The sequence below is a fragment of the Mustelus asterias genome, chromosome 14, assembly GCF_964213995.1.
Source record: "Mustelus asterias chromosome 14, sMusAst1.hap1.1, whole genome shotgun sequence".
NCBI classification, from domain to species: Eukaryota; Metazoa; Chordata; class Chondrichthyes; order Carcharhiniformes; family Triakidae; genus Mustelus; species Mustelus asterias.
The window spans coordinates 17,881,693-17,899,779 of NC_135814.1; the positions used below are offsets into that span (position 1 = coordinate 17,881,693).

The 18,087-nt window shown below is 41.4% G+C and overlaps 1 protein-coding gene across 8 annotated transcripts in view; it reads right to left on the minus strand.

Moving 5' to 3' along the window:
* clasp1a (cytoplasmic linker associated protein 1a) overlaps positions 1 to 18,087 on the minus strand; it is a 250,440-nt gene that overhangs the window by 9,107 nt on the left and 223,246 nt on the right. For all 8 annotated transcript variants that reach the window (XM_078227932.1, XM_078227926.1, XM_078227929.1 and 5 more), the window contains 3 exons: positions 9,704 to 9,894; positions 7,577 to 7,705; positions 1,433 to 1,639 (listed from right to left, as the gene is read on the minus strand). In XM_078227932.1, the coding sequence (XP_078084058.1) occupies positions 1,433 to 1,639; positions 7,577 to 7,705; positions 9,704 to 9,894 (527 nt within the window). The remainder of the gene's footprint in view (positions 1 to 1,432; positions 1,640 to 7,576; positions 7,706 to 9,703; positions 9,895 to 18,087) is intronic.

Consider the following 18,087-nt stretch of genomic DNA (forward strand, 5'->3'; position numbering starts at 1 on the left):
AGCATGTGGCACTGAAACATTAGAAAATTACGTGGATCATGCCATCACATGTCTTATTTGATACAAATCATTGGATATAGTAACGCACATTTGATTTATACTGTGCACCTTAAAATATTAGAACATAGAACAGTACAGCACAGAACAGGCCCTTCGGCCCACGATGTTGTGCCGAGCTTTATCTGAAACCAAGATCAAGCTATCCCACTCCCTATCATCCTGGTGTGCTCCATGTGCCTATCCAATAACCGCTTAAATGTTCCTAAAGTGTCTGACTCCACTATCACTGCAGGCAGTCCATTCCACACCCCAACCACTCTCTGCGTAAAGAACCTACCTCTGATATCCTTCCTGTATCTCCCACCACGAACCCTATAGTTATGCCCCCTTGTAATAGCTCCATCCACCCGAGGAAATAGTCTTTGAACGTTCACTCTATCTTTCCCCTTCATCATTTTATAAACCTCTATTAAGTCTCCCCTCAGCCTCCTCCGCTCCAGAGAGAACAGCCCTAGCTCCCGCAACCTTTCCTCATAAGACCTACCCTCCAAACCAGGCAGCATCCTGGTAAATCTCCTCTGCACTCTTTCCAGCGCTTCCACATCCTTCCTATAGTGAGGTGACCAGAACTGCACACAATACTCCAAATGCGGTCTCACCAAGGTCCTGTACAGTTGCAGCATAACCCCACAGCTCTTAAACTCCAACCCCCGTTAATAAAAGCTAACACACTATAGGCCTTCTTCACAGCTCTATCCACTTGAGTGGCAACCTTTAGAGATCTGTGGATATGAACCCCAAGATCGCTCTGTTCCTCCACAGTCTTCAGAACCCTACCTTTGACCCTGTAATCCACATTTAAATTAGTCCTACCAAAATGAATCACCTCACATTTATCAGGGTTAAACTCCATTTGCCATTTTTCAGCCCAGCTTTGCATCCTATCTATGTCTCTTTGCAGCCTACAACAGCCCTCCATCTCATCCACTACTCCACCAATCTTGGTGTCATCAGCAAATTTACTGATCCACCCTTCAGTCCCCTCCTCTAAGTCATTAATAAAAATCACAAAGAGCAGAGGACCAAGCACTGATCCCTGCGGCACTCCGCTAGCAACCTGCCTCCTTTTGTTTATTATTTGACATAGGTTAGTTTGAGAGTTGGTAAATTAATCCCAGCCTTGAAGGCAAATATCTAAAGCTACCATTGAGGCAAACTTCCTGTTTCATCATTCAGGCTGGCTTCTGCTCCACCCTTTGCAGTGTTGCCATTCCGGTTTGGATTTTCCTGCCCACAGGCTCAATGTCTATTTGCGAAACAAGTGCCCAAAGGAATCAGTACCACTTATTTCCAGTGATGTTATCAGGTTTCTCACTGAAGAGTGAATTAAATAACAGAGGTAAACTATTTTAGGTATTTAAGCTGCAAGCACCTGAAGCAACCCTGGGATGATGTCTGGGAGAAGCTGATGAAGAGACTCCTTGGAGATCCTCTCTATCACCTTTGTTTGCATTTTAATGGCAGCGAGATTGATGGGGTAGTCAGCTGTCTGGATGATTGGGCAGAGCACTTTGATGCACTGTTCAGGATGAATGGAGCTTGCCAAAGTGGAAGCAGCTTCTTCTGCAGCCCTTACCACCTTAAAGAGGCAATAGACATGTTTATTAGTAAATTGCAGAGACACTTAGAAAATAAAACATACACGCACAGCAGGCCACTTTCTATGACTTCTAGCTTTGACAAAGGGTCATCTGGACTCGAAACGTCAGTCTTTTCTCCCCTTACAGATACTGCCAGACCTGCTGGGATTTTCCAGCATTTTCTTTTTTGGCCAAATGACCTCCTCCCGTGCTGCAGACTGATATTATCTTTTACAGTTTTACGCTACATATTAATTACTTCCTCATCAGAAATCTGATGTCCCATTAGAACATTTCCTGTACCATGAAGCTCCAGATCAGGCTGAAGAGACAGACACTATTGCACTGCACAGCAGAAGTGGTGAAGTACAACCCTCCACTACAGTGTCAATGGATGACCTGAGAAGAGGAGATCTGAAATAACAGATTAGCGTGAAATCATAATTCAGCTGTATCTCAAACAAATGTGGCTCAGTATCAAATTTTGTTTGACTACACTCCTGCAAAGGGGTGAATGCAGAAATAAATGCAAGTTGCTGTTGCTGACTTGCATAATTATATTTATGTATTTGTTGGAGGAATGAAAGGAAGTTACTTCCAAGGCCTTTCTTATTATGCAGTTACTAACAAAGCATTTTTTCAGCGTGCCAGGTAATTAGCAGTGCATCTTTCCTTTTAAGGAGGAACCAGGAGGACAGCTGAAACACTTCATGGATGTTCTCAAAACATCACTGAAGAGGTCAAACAGTCTCATGGCAGACCCTGTCTTGTGTCCATCCACAATGGAGAAGGCTCATTCAGAGAAGGCGCTCAACACATTGAGAGACAATCAGGAATGGGCAGAGGTACAGTCGACGTGTGTGTGTGTGCATGTGCGTGGGAGAACCAGTAGAAGCAAGTCATCCTTGACCCCAGGGAACTGCCTAATCTCCAAGAATCGCATTAATCTTAGGTCAGTCACACAACATTTTTTTCCACTCATGGCACAATAGTTATCTATTCATTTTAACTGGGTTTATACCGACATAACTGGAAAATCTAAGCAATTATCGAGTTAATTTACTGTATTATGGCCACTGACAAACAATGATTGGGTTTTGGCTGCAGTGGGGCCAAAGCCCATAGTTCGGGTCCCTAGCTAGTCATTATTACAATCGCAGGAGATGCAATTATAATTCATTTCAAAGAGCAGTGTGCAATGCTCGCTTGGAAATTTGTCGAGCAGAGTTCATTGAATGTGAGTCATATAATCACAGGTGTTCAGGGAACAGATTGGTTTTTTTAAAACAAGGTCAGGTGGATGGCAGACAACTATGACAAACCAGATCAATACTGGTTCAAGGCAGAAATAAACGGTCATGCAAGAATTACATTCAAACATTAAACAACAGATAAACCTGTGTACTGGAAAATGTTTTAAAAATGAACTTTTCCTTCAGTTGAAGGAAAACTGTAAGCTAAAGTCCTGTATAAAAAATAAAAATTCCCTAGGCATAATTGCAGATTATAAATATAACCATTGCTTGGTTGAAAAGAATGAAGCAAAAAACTAATAACTTGCTTGTGACCTTCAGATAAACTGATAGACAAAGACTGCATCTGTTACACAATAATGCTAATAAAACATTATGTTCACTGAAATGAATGATATGCAGTGTTTTCACGTTTCCCTATCAGCATTTTAATTTCCAGATGGTGACAAAAAGTAATTCTGAAAACTAGCAATATTGCAATGTTATATTTGAACCTTAGTGTACTTTGCTTTGAAAAGCCAACAGATTTACTGTACACAAGACTTGACACCACCCGGTTTAGCAGGTTCATCCTTGCGTAGAAATTGAAATGATCATGCTTCATTAACTAATCTGATCATGGGCCCATATGTAAATTATTTTTTTTTAAATGCATGCAGCTTCCACATCAAAAAATAAATGCAAGTTGCATTGTCATTTTGGATGCAATCGGATGTTGAAGGACTTCAGGATAGTGATAATTTAATTTTAGCCCCATTTCAGAACTATAACAGGCAATATAGGGGACACAGTCCGAACTTCAGTAGCCAAATTAATTTAGAAGCATAACTGTCATAGCACATACCCATACAGACTGACCTTTCTCTAATGGATTATCGTCTGGCAATATATTTGAATAGTAGCTACAGTATTAAACATTGGTCAAGACATTAGATACAGTACAAGACCATCAACTTTAAATATCTAACTTTAATTTACCATCAAGCAAAATAAAATTCTGCAAAACATTTATTGCGATAGTAAAATATCATGTTAATGCCTTTTCAAACATTAAAAAAATAGGAGTAGACCCGTAGTTAGCAGTACATTTTTTGTGAATCCTGCAGAATGCAGTCTCAGCAGGAGAGATTGAACTACTTTAAACTAGTTTGGCAGGAGGGTAGTAATCAAAGCAAAGGTGAATTAACTGAAGGGGAACTAGAGAGTAGGGCTGGCAAGACTCAGAGGAAGAGCTAGCAGGGTGTGGTTGCTAATCAAAGAGGATCTGATGGACTGAAGTGCATTTGTTTCAATGTGATAAGTGTAACAGGTTAGGCAGATGAATTTAGAGCTTGGATTAGTATTTGGAACTGTGATGTTGTTGCCATTAGAGAGACTTGGTTAAGGAAAGGACAGGATTGGCAGCTTAACATTCCAGGGTACAGGTGTTTCAGGCGGGATGGAGGGGGATGTAAAAGAGGTGGGGAAGTTGCACTACTGGTTAAGGAGAATATCACAGCTGTATCCAGAGCATCCAGGAGGGCTCCTTGAAACAGTATATAGATAGTCCAACTAGGGAAGGGCTGTACTAGACCTGGCATTGGTCGACATTTCAGTAGGGGAGCAGTTCAGGGACAATTCAGTAAGCTTTAAGGTACTGATGGGTAAAGATAAATGTAGTCCTCAAATGAAGGTGCTAAATTGGGGGAAGGCTAATTACAACAGTATTAGGCAGAAACTGAAGAATGTAAATTGGGGGCAGGTGTTTGAGGGCAAATCAACATCTGGCATGTGGGAGGCTTTCAAGTGCAAGTTAATAGGGATTCAGGACCAGCACATTCCTGTAAGGATGAAGGATAAGTATGGCAAGTTTTGGGAACCCTGGATAACGAGAGATATTGTGAGCCTAGTCAAAGAGAAAAAGGAAGCATTTGTCAAGGCTAGGAATACACAAAGCAAGCGTGGAATACAAGTAGAAAGAAACTGAAGCAAGGAGTAAGGAGGACTAAAAGGGGTCACGAAAAGTCATTGGCCAGCAGGATTAAGGAAAATCCCAAGGCTTTTTATACATATACAAACAGCAAGAGGGTAGCCAGGGAGAGGATTGGCCCACTCAAGGACAGGGGAGGGAATCTATGCGTGGAGCCAGAGGAAATGGGCAAGGTATTAAATGATTACTTTGCGTCAGTATTCACCAAAGAGAAGGGTTTGGTGGATGATGAGTCTGGGGAAGGGTGTGTAGATAGTTTGGGTCATGTCGAGATTAAAAGAGGTGGTGGTATTGGGGTTCTTGAGAAACATTAAGGTAGACAAGTCCCCAGGGCCTGATGGGGTGTACCCCAGAATACCGAGAGGGGTAAGGGAGGAAATTGCTGGGGCCTGGAGAGAAATCTTTGTATCCTCACTGGCTACAGGGGACGTCCCAGAGGATTGGAGAATAGTCAATGTTCTTCCTTTGTTTAAGAAGGGTAGCAAGGATAATCCAGGTAATTACAGGCTGGTGAGCCTTACGTCAGTGGTAGGGAAATTATTGGAGAGGATTGTTCAAGACAGGATTTACTCCCACTTGGAAATTAGTGGACGTATTAGCGAGAGGCAACATGGTTTTGTGAAGGGGAGGTCGTGTCTCTAACTTGATCAAATTTTTTGAGGAAGTGACGAAGTTCTTGAAGGTAGGGCAGTTGTCTGTATGGACTTCAGTAAGGCCTTTGACAAGGTCCCTCATGGCAGACTGGTAAAGAAGGTGAAGTTGCACAGGATCAGAGGTGAGCTTGCAAAATGGATACAAAACTGGCTTGGTCATAGAAAGAGTTTTAACAACACCAGGTTAAAGTCCAACAGGTTTATTTGGTAGCAAATGCCATTAGCTTTTGGAGCGCTGCTCCTTCATCAGATGGAGTGGAAATTGGATTTCCACTCCATCTGACGAAGGAGCAGCACTCCAAAAGCTAATGGCATTTGCTACCAAATAAACCTGTTGGACTTTAACCTGGTGTTGTTAAAACTCTTACTGTGTTTACCCCAGTCCAACGCTGGCATCTCCACATCATGTCGGTCATAGAAGACAGAGGGTAGCAGTGGAAGGGTGCGTTACTGAATGGAGGGCTGTGACAAGTAGCATTCCTCAGGGATCAGTGCTGGGACTTTTGCTGTTTGTAATATAAATGATTTGGAGGAAAATGTAACTGGTCTGATTAGTAAGTTTGCAGACGACACAAAGGTAGTTGGAATTGCGGATAGCGACGAGGACTGTCAAGAGGATACAGCAGGATATAGATCGGTTAGAGACTTGGGTGGAGAGATGGCAGGTGGAATTTCATCCGGACAAATGTGAGGTAATGCATTTCGGAAGGTCTAATACAGATGGGAAATATACAGAAAATGGCAGAACCCTTAAGAGCATTGATAGGCAGAGGGATCTGGGTGTACAGGTCACTGCAAGTGGCAATGCAGGTGGAGAAGATGGAGTAGTCAAGAAGGCATACGGCATGCTTGCCTTCATCGGCCAGGGCATTGAGTTTAAAAATTGGCAAGTCATGTTGCAGCTTTATAGAACCTTAGTTTGGCCGCACTTGGAATATAGTGTTCAATTCTGGTTGCCACACTACCAGAAGGATGCAGAGGCTTTGGAGAGGGTACAGAAAAGATTTACCAGGACGTTGCCTGGTATGGAGGGCATTAGCTACGAGGAGAGGTTGGAGAAATTTGGTTTGTTCTCATTGGAACGACGGGGGTTGAGGGGCGACTTGATAGAAGTCTACAAGATTATGAGTGGCGTAGACAGAGTGGATAGTCAGAAACTTTTTCCCAGGGTGGAAAAGTCAATTACTAGGGGGCATAGGTTTAAGGTGCAAGGGGCAAGGTTTAAAGGGGATGCACGAGGCAAGTTTTTTTTTATACAGAGGGTGTTGGGTGCCTGTAACTCGCTGCCAGGGGAGGTAGTGAAAGCAGATATGAATGTGACTTTTAAGGGATGTCTGGACAAATACATGAATAGGAAGGGAACAGAGAGATATGGACCCCAGAAGGGTAAGGTCAATCGGGCAGCAAGGTCTGTGCAGTCTTAGAGGGCTGTAGGGCCTGTACCTGTGCTGTAATTTTCTTTGTTCTACTTGGAGATCAGCAGTCATTGAGACACTTGAGTTGGAGTGGCTTAAGTGTTGAGATTTTTCATAAGCGAGATGGTTTTACTGGGACTTTGTGACTCTCAATGGTCACTGTCATCCAAGTGAGATGCTAGGAAACTTGTGGGATTTGCTTGGTCACATCCATCATTGAATGTGCATTGGGGTGTGTTCGGCCAGTTTCCCTGTTAAATTCATATTGGAGAGTTGAGAAACAGTACATACTGCAGTCACAACACCCTGATGGTGAAGAGGAATGGATGGTCTTCCCTTTTATCTAGGCTGTTACAATACCTCTAGTATCATTTTGCTCAAACTTCTGTAACAATATGGCCTGGGACATCCAATTCAATTCCCACTGAAAATATATGACATTTCATGCATCTTTTTTTCAATGTAATCAATCAGTAATTTCTTAATTTGTCAGATACCAAATGGTACCTCACTAATTGACTGAAATGTGTTTAATTTGCTGAAGGATGTTTAATATCAATTTGAAAAATAAATTAACTGAAAATTAATTGGAAGGAACTTGTAGATAAGAATTTAAGTTACTGAATAATACTGAAACTTAACTCACCTCTTTGTGAGAATCTTTGTGTGCTTCTAGTGTTTTCATAATGGTTAGTTCTGCGTAATTTTTAAACCTTGCTGGTTGGTTGCGCAGAATTTCTCGTAGAACTCTTAAGGCTAATGCTCTAATGGAATGCTGGGGGTGGGGATGAGAAGAATGGGTTTGTAAATACATTTATGAATTGTTATATTTTCATATAAATCTTTTCCAGAGAGTGTTGCAATTCAAGTCAACAGTTACGGCCACCAACAACACCATGCAACATTCACAACAAGAGGTCAAAGAATAATCTTCTGAAACTTGTATCTGACAGGGATGTCAGGGATTAACGCATTTAGGACATTTTCTCCTTGTGAGCAGTTGTGGTTTTATTGCATGTTTGCTAACTGTAAATGCATGAACACTCAAAAGTAACATTTTCCTTGTATAGACTACCTGCACATCAAGTCACAAAATGGATTTATAGCTTTCTACACCATGAACAACGTGCATCCCATTCCAATAAGGGGCTTAGAACGAGGTCAGATCTAATTATTTCATGCGATTCACTGACATTAAGTTTCTGTTTAAGCCACATTGTGAATGGATTAGCCATCACAACAAATTTAAATCTTATGAAGACGATTCTCAAAGTCAATGTCACTGTTCGATACGTTTCTGTCTTGTTTTAATCACTTGCTCTGTGTTTCAAATTGCTTGAATGGGTGTGGAACTGTTAACAGTGAAAATGTCAAAATATTCTAAATTTCCATACTTGTGCTTCTGATAGATTTTCCTTTTTCCTCACCTGAGGATTCCACTCCTACCCACCCCACTTGGTTGACAGGACCCTTGATCACGTCCATTCCATTCATGCACTTCTCCTTTCACCCCTTGTCCTCCCCATGCTAGGGTTCCACTTTTCCTCACCTTCCACCCAACCAGCTTCCATATTCAACATATCATCCTCTGCCATTTCCAGCATGATGCCATCTTCCTCTTCCCTGTTATCATTCCAAAAGCCTTCTGTGATACCCTTGTCCATTCCCCAGTCACCCCTTCACACCCTCTCCCCTTCACACATGCAAGTGAAGGAGTTCCTCCTTCCTTCTTACTATCCAAGGTCCCAACACACACTCCAGATCAAACAGCAATTTACTTGTACTTCCTTCAATTTAATATTCTGTATTCATTGCTCAAGATGTAGTCAGTTCCACACCGAGTACATGGAGGAGATCAAATGCAGATTGGGTGGTCACTTTGCAGAATATTGGTAATTGGAGTACAAGCATGACCCCAAGCTTCCAGTAATCTCCCATTTTAACTCTCCACACGTTCCTCCCACTCTGATCTTTGTCCTCCGACTCCTACACTGTTCAGAAAAAGTTCAACGTAAGCTAGAGGAATCACACCTCAACTTTCCACAGGGCATTTTCCGGACTCAACATTGAGTTCAACAATTTTAGATGGTAACCTGTGCTATTTCCTTTTGATTTGCTAGTTTTGGTCTTTCTCTCGTTGCCCTCGATTTCCTTTCAGGCAACAGATATCCTTGACCCTGTCATTCACACCTTCTCTCAATATGTTTAGTTTCTTTCCTTGTCCTCATTACCTCTCCCTTTGGCTTTGCACCATGAACAAAATGGCCATTCAATCACTACTGCCTTTCACTTTGTCAGAAGGGTTCCCCCACCCCAAGATTTCACTAGCTTAAATCCAATGACACCTCTAGCTTTTCCTAGTTCTGATAAAAGATCATCCATTTGAAAAATGAACTTGGTTTCTTTCTCCACAGATTTGCTAAGTTTTTCCAGCATCTTCTACTTTTGATTTCTAGCATCTGGAGTATTTCATTTTTCACTTTAATATTTTATAGTATCTGTCTGCAGTCCATCTTGAACTGACCCGAGGCTAAACAACTTGGATGCACTGGAGAAACATTTTAATCCATAAGCTCAAGAGATTCCATATTAAATAAAGCAGGTTGGCTGGTTTAGTCTGATCCCAGCAAACTGGAAGCCTCGACTTATTTTGAACAAGCTACACAGTTGTTTTCTGAACACACTCTGAAGTTGCAAAATACCATTTCGCTCCTTAGGGAAAGGCAGGATTTTCACCCACCGTGGGGGGGGTGGGGCGTGAGGAATTACTTACATCCTTGTCTCCTAGAGTTTCTAGAAGCAAAAGCAGAATAGTCTTGAAGTGCTCATCCCACACCCCCAGGGTGTCCTCTCTGGTTATTTTTAAGAGTTCCAGCAGTGCTGCCTTCCGCTCTTCAACTCGCTCATTGTGGTTGGAAAGTTCTTTCAGAAGGTCAGCAACTAAATCTGAATGGTCAATGGGAACTGCCAGGGGAAAAAGAAGAAAAAATATCATTCCTGACATCTGCCAAAAGTATCCATGCCATTTGGTCCAAAACGTTGTAGTACATGAGAATTACATTAACACTGAACTGCACCATTCGCTTGACTAGCCAGTTAAAGGATATGACACCAGACAGCCGTACTCCCAGCACAGATTTTAGTACAGCACTAATATAAGCTTCAATTTTTTTTTTTAAAAAAGTGTTACAATTTTTTCCAACCAAAATATAAAATTCAAGATATTTTAATAAAATGAAAATAAGTTTACCTTACACAGGATTAAAGATAGATAGACCCCAAGCTTGAAATGCAACTCTAACAAAATAAATTTTCAACTTTCACCTTCACAGTGATCTCGCAAAAGCACATGAAAGCTTTTCTGCAAGACAGTGGCTATCCTGATCAGATCATTGTTTGCTGTGTGTTGTGCAAACTCGCAAGTGGACCAAAAAAACACTACTTTTGGTCCTGAAATTAATCTGGAAAGGCAAAGTATCTCAAAAATTTGAACAGCAGATTAAGCAAGCTGGTTCATGTTGCTACCATGCAGCGGTTACTCAAGTGGTATTTTCCACTGTCTGGAACTGCCTGCAGTTCAAAACAATATAGTGCTGATCACACAATTGAACAATGTCACGTATGAATTTCAGTGCCGTTTCGAAGCCAGATACATTGGCCATTATGTTCCAGTGATTGGCTGATCCAATCAAATGGCATGTACCTTTGGTTGTTTGCAATAGGCAGAGTACAGACCGCACTCAACCAACTCAAGCTTGTAAAATCTAAAACAAAACGTTTACTGCTAGATGTAATTTTGCAATTGGGAAGTCCCGGCTGAACAATCTTGAGTGTACTAGTACCTGTACTGACAATTTAACATAATCGGTGGAGCTTGTAACATGGCTTGTGACAAGAGACACATTCATAATCAGGGACTTATTCTTTGCAAATGCGTCTCAGCTTTTCACCTTTTTTGAAAGGTTCTCCAGGAGCTTGGGGAGACTATAGTTTCCGTTGCTTTCTCTATGGCAATGCCTTGGCCAGAGTCAATTTGCCCACTAATCAACACTCTTTTCTCCTGTCATATAAATTGCAATAGTTTGAAATTTGGCATGTATCTGTCCTGATGAGTGTAAGATGAAAGGTTTCAGCAACTTGTCTCTCTCTCTCTCTCACTCACTCAATATTGAGAGAGGACAGGACTGATACTGGCTGCAGTGCCCCTGACATAGTTGAATAGCATGCAGACACTCTGCAATTAAAGCTTACAAATAAATAACAACGACTCGAGTGAAGTAGTGAAATGCAACCAGGGACTGTATCTCAAGAATGCAATAGCTTCAGGAAGAGAAGGAACAAAGATTGATGGAGAGAAGTGAGAACGAAAATAATAAATAGTGGAGGAAAGTCGAGGACAAAAATAGCCTGTAACCCATTGAAGTCTAACCCCCCAGTACCTTAAAAATGACCTCAGCATATCTCTGCAGCTTGAATGACCCAAATATTTGTGTGGCTACTATTCTGCTGGCAAATCATTCCAACTCATCACTGAGCAACAAAATTCTTTAATATTTATTTTTCATAGTTCCCATTTATATCCCTCTGGTCTTTGAGAGTTTATTTCAAAGTAGCAATCCAAGCTTGCTTCTAAAACTTTAAATATTGTACTTTGACAAGGTCTCTCCTTAGTTATTTTTGTTCTACTTGGAAATCTTAAACTTTTCCATTTCTCATAACTCTTCCAGAGTACACATTAGGAATAGTTAGTTGGGTCACAAGTCGGGGTGTTCGCTGATGCCTGAACAATGTTCAGTATGCCTGTCTACCATCTACAAAGCACAAGTCAAGAATGTAATGGAATACTCTCCACTTGCCTGGATGTGTACAAGTCCAACAACACTCAAGAAGCTTGCCATAACCCAGGACAAAGCAGCCCCGCTTGACTGCTATGCCTTCCACAAGTATTCAATTCCCCCCACCACTGCCAAACAGTGGCAGCCATGGTTACCATCTACAAGATACACTGCAGGAACTCACCAAGGTTCCTTAGGCAGCACCTCCCAAACCCATGACCCCTACCATCCAGAAGGACAAGAGCAGCAGATACTGCGGAATACCATGACCTGGAGGTTCACCTCCAAGTCACTCACCATCCTTCTTGGAAATACATCACCATTCCTTCACTGTCATTAGGGCAAAATCCTGGAACTCCCTCCCTAACAGCACTGCGGGTGCACCTTCACCTCGGGGACATTTAGCAGTTTCAAGGCGGCAGCTCACCACCACCTTCTCAAGGGCAACTAGGAATGGGCAATAAATATTGGTCTAACCAGCAATAACCACATCCCATAATGAATTTTTAAATAATAGTTTTGTTGCTCTTCTTGATCCCTCCAGTAGTAACATTTATGGTGCACACATAGCTGGTCTGTGCTCATGTGACAAAATATGATACAATAAATATGGTTGGACAATGCCCTATAAAGTACTAACATAATTCATATGGAATTGTATTTTTTGACATTTGATTAGATTTTAAATTAATTCGAAACATCTTCTAGATAGAGTAATCTTTCTGCTATGAATCATGTATATTTCTCTAGCTCTCTGCATTTAATTTCACTGTTCATTTATGACCCTTTTTTCATTTTAGTAACTTTACATTCATCACTGCAGAATTTTAATTTTATATTTATTTGTTCGATTGCTGAACCAATTTGAATTTTTTTGAAAACCTCAGCTGCACCTTGTCTCTAATACTCTTCCCTGTATTAGCATCGTCAGCATTGTGATGGATTTACACATTATTTGGGGTAAACAGACCACTTGTGTAGGTTGGAAACAGTGGTCAAAACACTGGATCAATCAGACCCAGTTAACACCTTCCTCAAGCTAGTACAAATGCTGCACAAGTTCCTATTTTAACATAACAGTCCCTCTTCTAGCCCCAAATCTAACACTGTTACAGAATCAAAGTGCAGAATAGACCATGGTAAAATTTCATCATATCCTGAATATCTCTGCTCATCCATCGTTCCCTGGGTTTGTTACTCCTTCATGTTACCCTAGAGGGAACATGTTAGGTCTATCCCCTCCCCACTTCCTTTTTAAACACCCCCACTGCTCTTCTGTAGATTTCCCCAAAAGTAGCTGTTCACAGTCTACCTTGGCCAGATCCTGCCTTATTGTACTAAAATACACTCTCACCCAATCCAAAACTTTTTTTTTGGTAACTTGTCTATTTCTTTGTCCATAATAAGCTTAAATTGTACCATATCATGGTTGCTATCACTGAAATGCAATCTCACTACCACCTCATCGGCTTCATTCCCCAGAATTAGGTCCAGCATTGTGACATCCCTCGTTGGGCCCTCTACATATTGATCTAAAAGGTTCTACTGTACACATTTCAGAAATCCACTCCATCCAAGCCCTTAATACTATGTGTGTATCCCAATTAATGTTGGGAAAGTTGAAATCACCGAACATAATTACGCTATTGCTATAGCTGTGGCTTTGATTCAATTCAAGGTTTTTTTTGTATAGAAATCTATCAATTTCCTTCTGAATGTCCAAACAAACATCATACTGAAATACTGCCACCCTTAAAAGCAAACATGCTGAGAGACAGAATCTTATAACAAAACTGCCAGCAGTTTTATGATTTTTTTCATGGGATGTGGGCGTCACTGGTAAGGCCAGCATTAGTTGTACATCTTTGCTTATCCTTGAACTGAGTGGTTTGGGTCAACCACATTTCCGTGGATCTGGAGTCACATGTAGAGCAGACCAGGTAAGGACAGCAGATTTCCTTCCCTAAAGGGCATGAGTAAACCAGGTAGATTTTCATCCCAAGGTCACTATTACTGAGACTGGCTTTATATTTTAATCTACTGAGTGAATTTAAATTCCAATAGATGCCATGATGGGATCTGAACCTTTAGTCTGGGCATCTGGGCTACTAGTCCAATAGCTTTACCACTACTCCACATCCCCTCCACGTATTTAGAAAGATACTATTTACATAAACAGATATATGTTTCCAGTTTATATATCAGCGCAGATTTCCATTATGTTATCTGTTATTTATACTAGTCTAAATGTTGTGTTACAACTTTTGCAGGTACATGGGGAAAAAGGGAGGGGAATGGCACTAAGTCATAATGTTCATTTGGAAAGCTGCAGCAGACACAATGGACTGAATGTCACTGTGCAGAATGAGACCAATGCTGTGATTTTAGCTTTTACTCTCACTCCAGAGACTTGAACATATAATCTAGACTGACAGCATTGAGCTCATGCTACATTTATATTGCCTTTTGGATGTTAAACAGGGACCCCGATCCCATCTGCCTCTTGGGTGGACTCAAAAGATCCCACAACATGCTTCAGAGATCAGAAAGGATGTTAACTCATTATTTGGTCAGACATTATCACTTAACAAACACCATTAAAAAATGTAATTGCTCATTCATCTGTTGCTTGTGGGATTATAAGGTCTGTAAACTGGCTGCTCCATTTCTCACATTACAACAGTGCAACACTTCAAAACATACCTCCTTTGCTGTGAAGTGCTACAGCACCTCACCTCAGTCAATAAACATGTATACAAATTAGGGAGTGGGAATATGTCATTCGGCTCCTCAATCCTGTTCTTCTATTTGATAAGGTCATAGCTGCTCTGACTGTGGCCTCAATTCTACTTTCCCATCTACCCACTATAACCTTTGGCTCCCTTGTCAATCAAGAATCTAACCTACACAGCATTACAAGTATTCAATGACCCTGCCTCCACTGCTCTCTGGGAGAATTCCACAGACTGATGACTCTCTGAAAGAAAAAGAATTCTCCATCTTAATTGGAGACACCTTGTTTTCAAACTGCGTTCTCTAATCCTAGTCTTCCCAATCCGTTCAGCATCCACCCTCTCACTATTGTGGGTTAGCAGTCATGTCTTCACCCACCCAAAGCTGCACAGTTTGCACTGACATCAGAATTGAACAGGAAGGTCGTATGTTACTCGAGCTTGAAAATGATCCAGTCAAATTGGTTGCCCTGAACACCTTATTTTACATAACACATTTAATGTAGTTAAACACCTTTGGAAGTTCATCCACAGTAATTTGCATTTAATCTTTGGAAGTTTTACAGGTGCAATATGAATAAAAGCATTTTTGACCATTTTGAATGATCTGAATTCTAGGTCAGGATATTTATTCTGCTACTTGTGTATCCAAACTAGCTGGGTTATCTTTTGGAATGAATCTGGGTTTTTACCCCACATATCTCTCCGGCCTGCAAATGATAGACTCAATAAGTAATCCAATTAACCTTTATTTAAAGCAGAGCTGGATTAAACTGAATAAAATCCAAGGTGTGGCCATGTATCTCATGGCTTCTGTTTTTTTTAAAAATTCAGGCCACAAGGTGCCAGGTTGAAAGCAACATTAGCAGATTTTCCGAAAGCTTGATAGTATTCATTAATTTCATTCATGACCACAACATGCCACAAGTATTCTTCCCAAGAAACTGAAGCACCATTTTTTAAAATTTTATTACGTGAGACTTCAATGCACATTAAAAACAATGCCATTTCAAAGAACGACCTTAAGACCACCTGATATCAATCAGATCCTCTGTGGATCGCGACCTCGATGTGGTGGAGAGGCTTGTGTGCTTCAACTATACCTTGAGCAATACCATCAGGCGCTCCTTGCTCCCAGGGTGGCAAGGCTGGTGGGGGAGGTGCCAGATAAAGTGAGGTCCAAAGTCCCCAAAGGCAGAACATGCAAAAGACAACGATGCACCTCACTGGGTGCGAAGGCGGGTGCAGTGGCAAGGTGGTACCAATCATCGTGGTTCATTCAACACATCACCAAAGTCTGACCACCAACCTGTCAAGACCATGTGGGCAATGATAGTGCCCCAAGAACTCCACATTAAACAAAATTGCATGCAGGTTTCTAACGGACTCCATTTACCAAGTCCTGCAGCAATGAAGAATTGATGAAAAGGACGGGGCTGAGCACTCGGGAGCCCTAGTCAGGAATCTGCATGCAGATGACAGATGCATGGAGGTCATTGGACACATGTGAAAGGACAGAGGTGTCTTTGGGCAGCAGTATCTGTGACTGAGCAGTCCTCTTCAGCATATCCCCTACTCAACTGAAATGGGATAGGGGCTAGAAAAGGTGCCATAAAATTAGGCTTTCCTACTTTCTCCTGGCTAAGGAATCACAATGTGGAGATGCCGGCGTTGGACTGGGGTGAACACAGTAAGAGTTTTAACAACACCAGGTTAAAGTCCAACAGGTTTATTTGATAGCAAACACCATTAGCTTTCGGAGCACTGCTCCTTCGTCAGATGGAGTGGAAATGTGCTGTCAAACAGGGCACAGACACAAAATCAAGTTACAGAATACTGATTAGAATGCGAATCCCTACAACCAACCAGATCTTAAAGATACAGACAATGTGGGTGGAGGGAGCATTAAGCAAAGGTTAACCTGTGCTTAATGCTCCCTCCACCCACATTGTCTGTATCTTTAAGATGTGGTTGGTTGTAGGGATTCGCATTCTAAGCAGTATTCTGTAACTTGATTTTGTGTCTGTGCCCTGTTTGAGAGCACATTTCCACTCCATCTGACGAAGGAGCAGCGCTCCGAAAGCTAATGGTATTTGCTACCAAATAAACCTGTTGGACTTTAACCTGGTGTTGTTAAAACTCTTACTAAGGAATCACACCCAGTGGGATCATCCATCATAGAAAGAAAACTTTAAATATTGCAACTTGGAACCCTGCACTCCAAGTCCCCCTACCTCATGGGATATCTTGTCCCATGTGCCCAAGACCTGTAGATTAAGAAGCAACTGGTTCAGTCACAAGACGACCCATGACAGAAACATGCAACCTTGGTCAGCCTTGAATCGAGGGACAGGTAACCATAATGATCACAATTTCTTTTGAAGTGTTTTGGCACTCCAGAACCTCCTTTCTTAGCTAAAAACCACAAATGCATTCTGGAAGACTTAAAGAGTGTACTTCAAATAAAATTCCATTCCAAAGTCTCCAAAGAGCTCTGAAGCAAGTTGTCAGTTTTAGCACTGTTCTTAATTACTCGCCACAGTTTTAGTGAATTCATTGTAAAACTGTCTATACCCAGCACCATGCATCGTGCATAGTTCTCCCAGTGAACTGATTCATTGCATCTCATCTGCGCACTTCATGGTTTTCCAATACATCCACCGATCCCCACACTACAGCTTGTTGGGTCAGTTGCCAACTCAGTGTAACATTCTCTTCAGATCTCAAGTACTTTTGCACATGAGAACATGAAGGAATCATAAATTCAGCCCATCAAGGCTATTTGTTCCACAGATCACGTACAATGTGTTCTATTGTAGATGTGACCAACCTCATTCCTTGATCAGATGTTTTCCTACGCACATTTTCATTGTTGTCACAGCTCAGGAATCATCATATTCCACACAACTAACAATACATAATGTCATTAACCCTATCCTGTAACCAAATATTTAAAAGATTATGATCAACACAGCTTTAGCTACGAGTCATATATCCACTGCTCTGTGGGAAAAATATTGCAACTTCCAGTCTTGCTCTGGGCATATTATCTGAAGGCCATAAAAGAAATTAAGCTTTCAAAAGGCTTAAATAAGCAAGTAATTGCATCATTACCTGATCGAGCAAATGTTGCAAACAATTAGTGTGCATTTATTAGCACATAGTGCACTCACTGAAAAGTCATTGTAGCACTCAATACATAACAGAATTTATTCATGTATTGAACATTACCAGTGAAGAATTAAATGCACCCAGAGTTCCCACCAACTAACTAACTTGTTAGAAAATGAACAGGGCCACTCAATGCCTCACCTGATTAAAACAGGAGGTAACTGAGCTATACAAACTATGAAACACCAGCTTTGGCCTCACCTCTGTGCTCATCGGCCTTATCCAGAGCAGCCACAGAGGTGCCCAAGGAAGTGGGAAAGAGAAATTTAGTTAAGTTCATGCTTCTGACTGTCGTCTATTGCTGTTGAATGCAGGTGGATGTCGGGTGACAACAGGATTGGCCCAGTAATAACACACCATTAATTGTCTAGCTTCACCCATGAAGAATGGACACTTTGGCAAAGTATGACAGGACACTT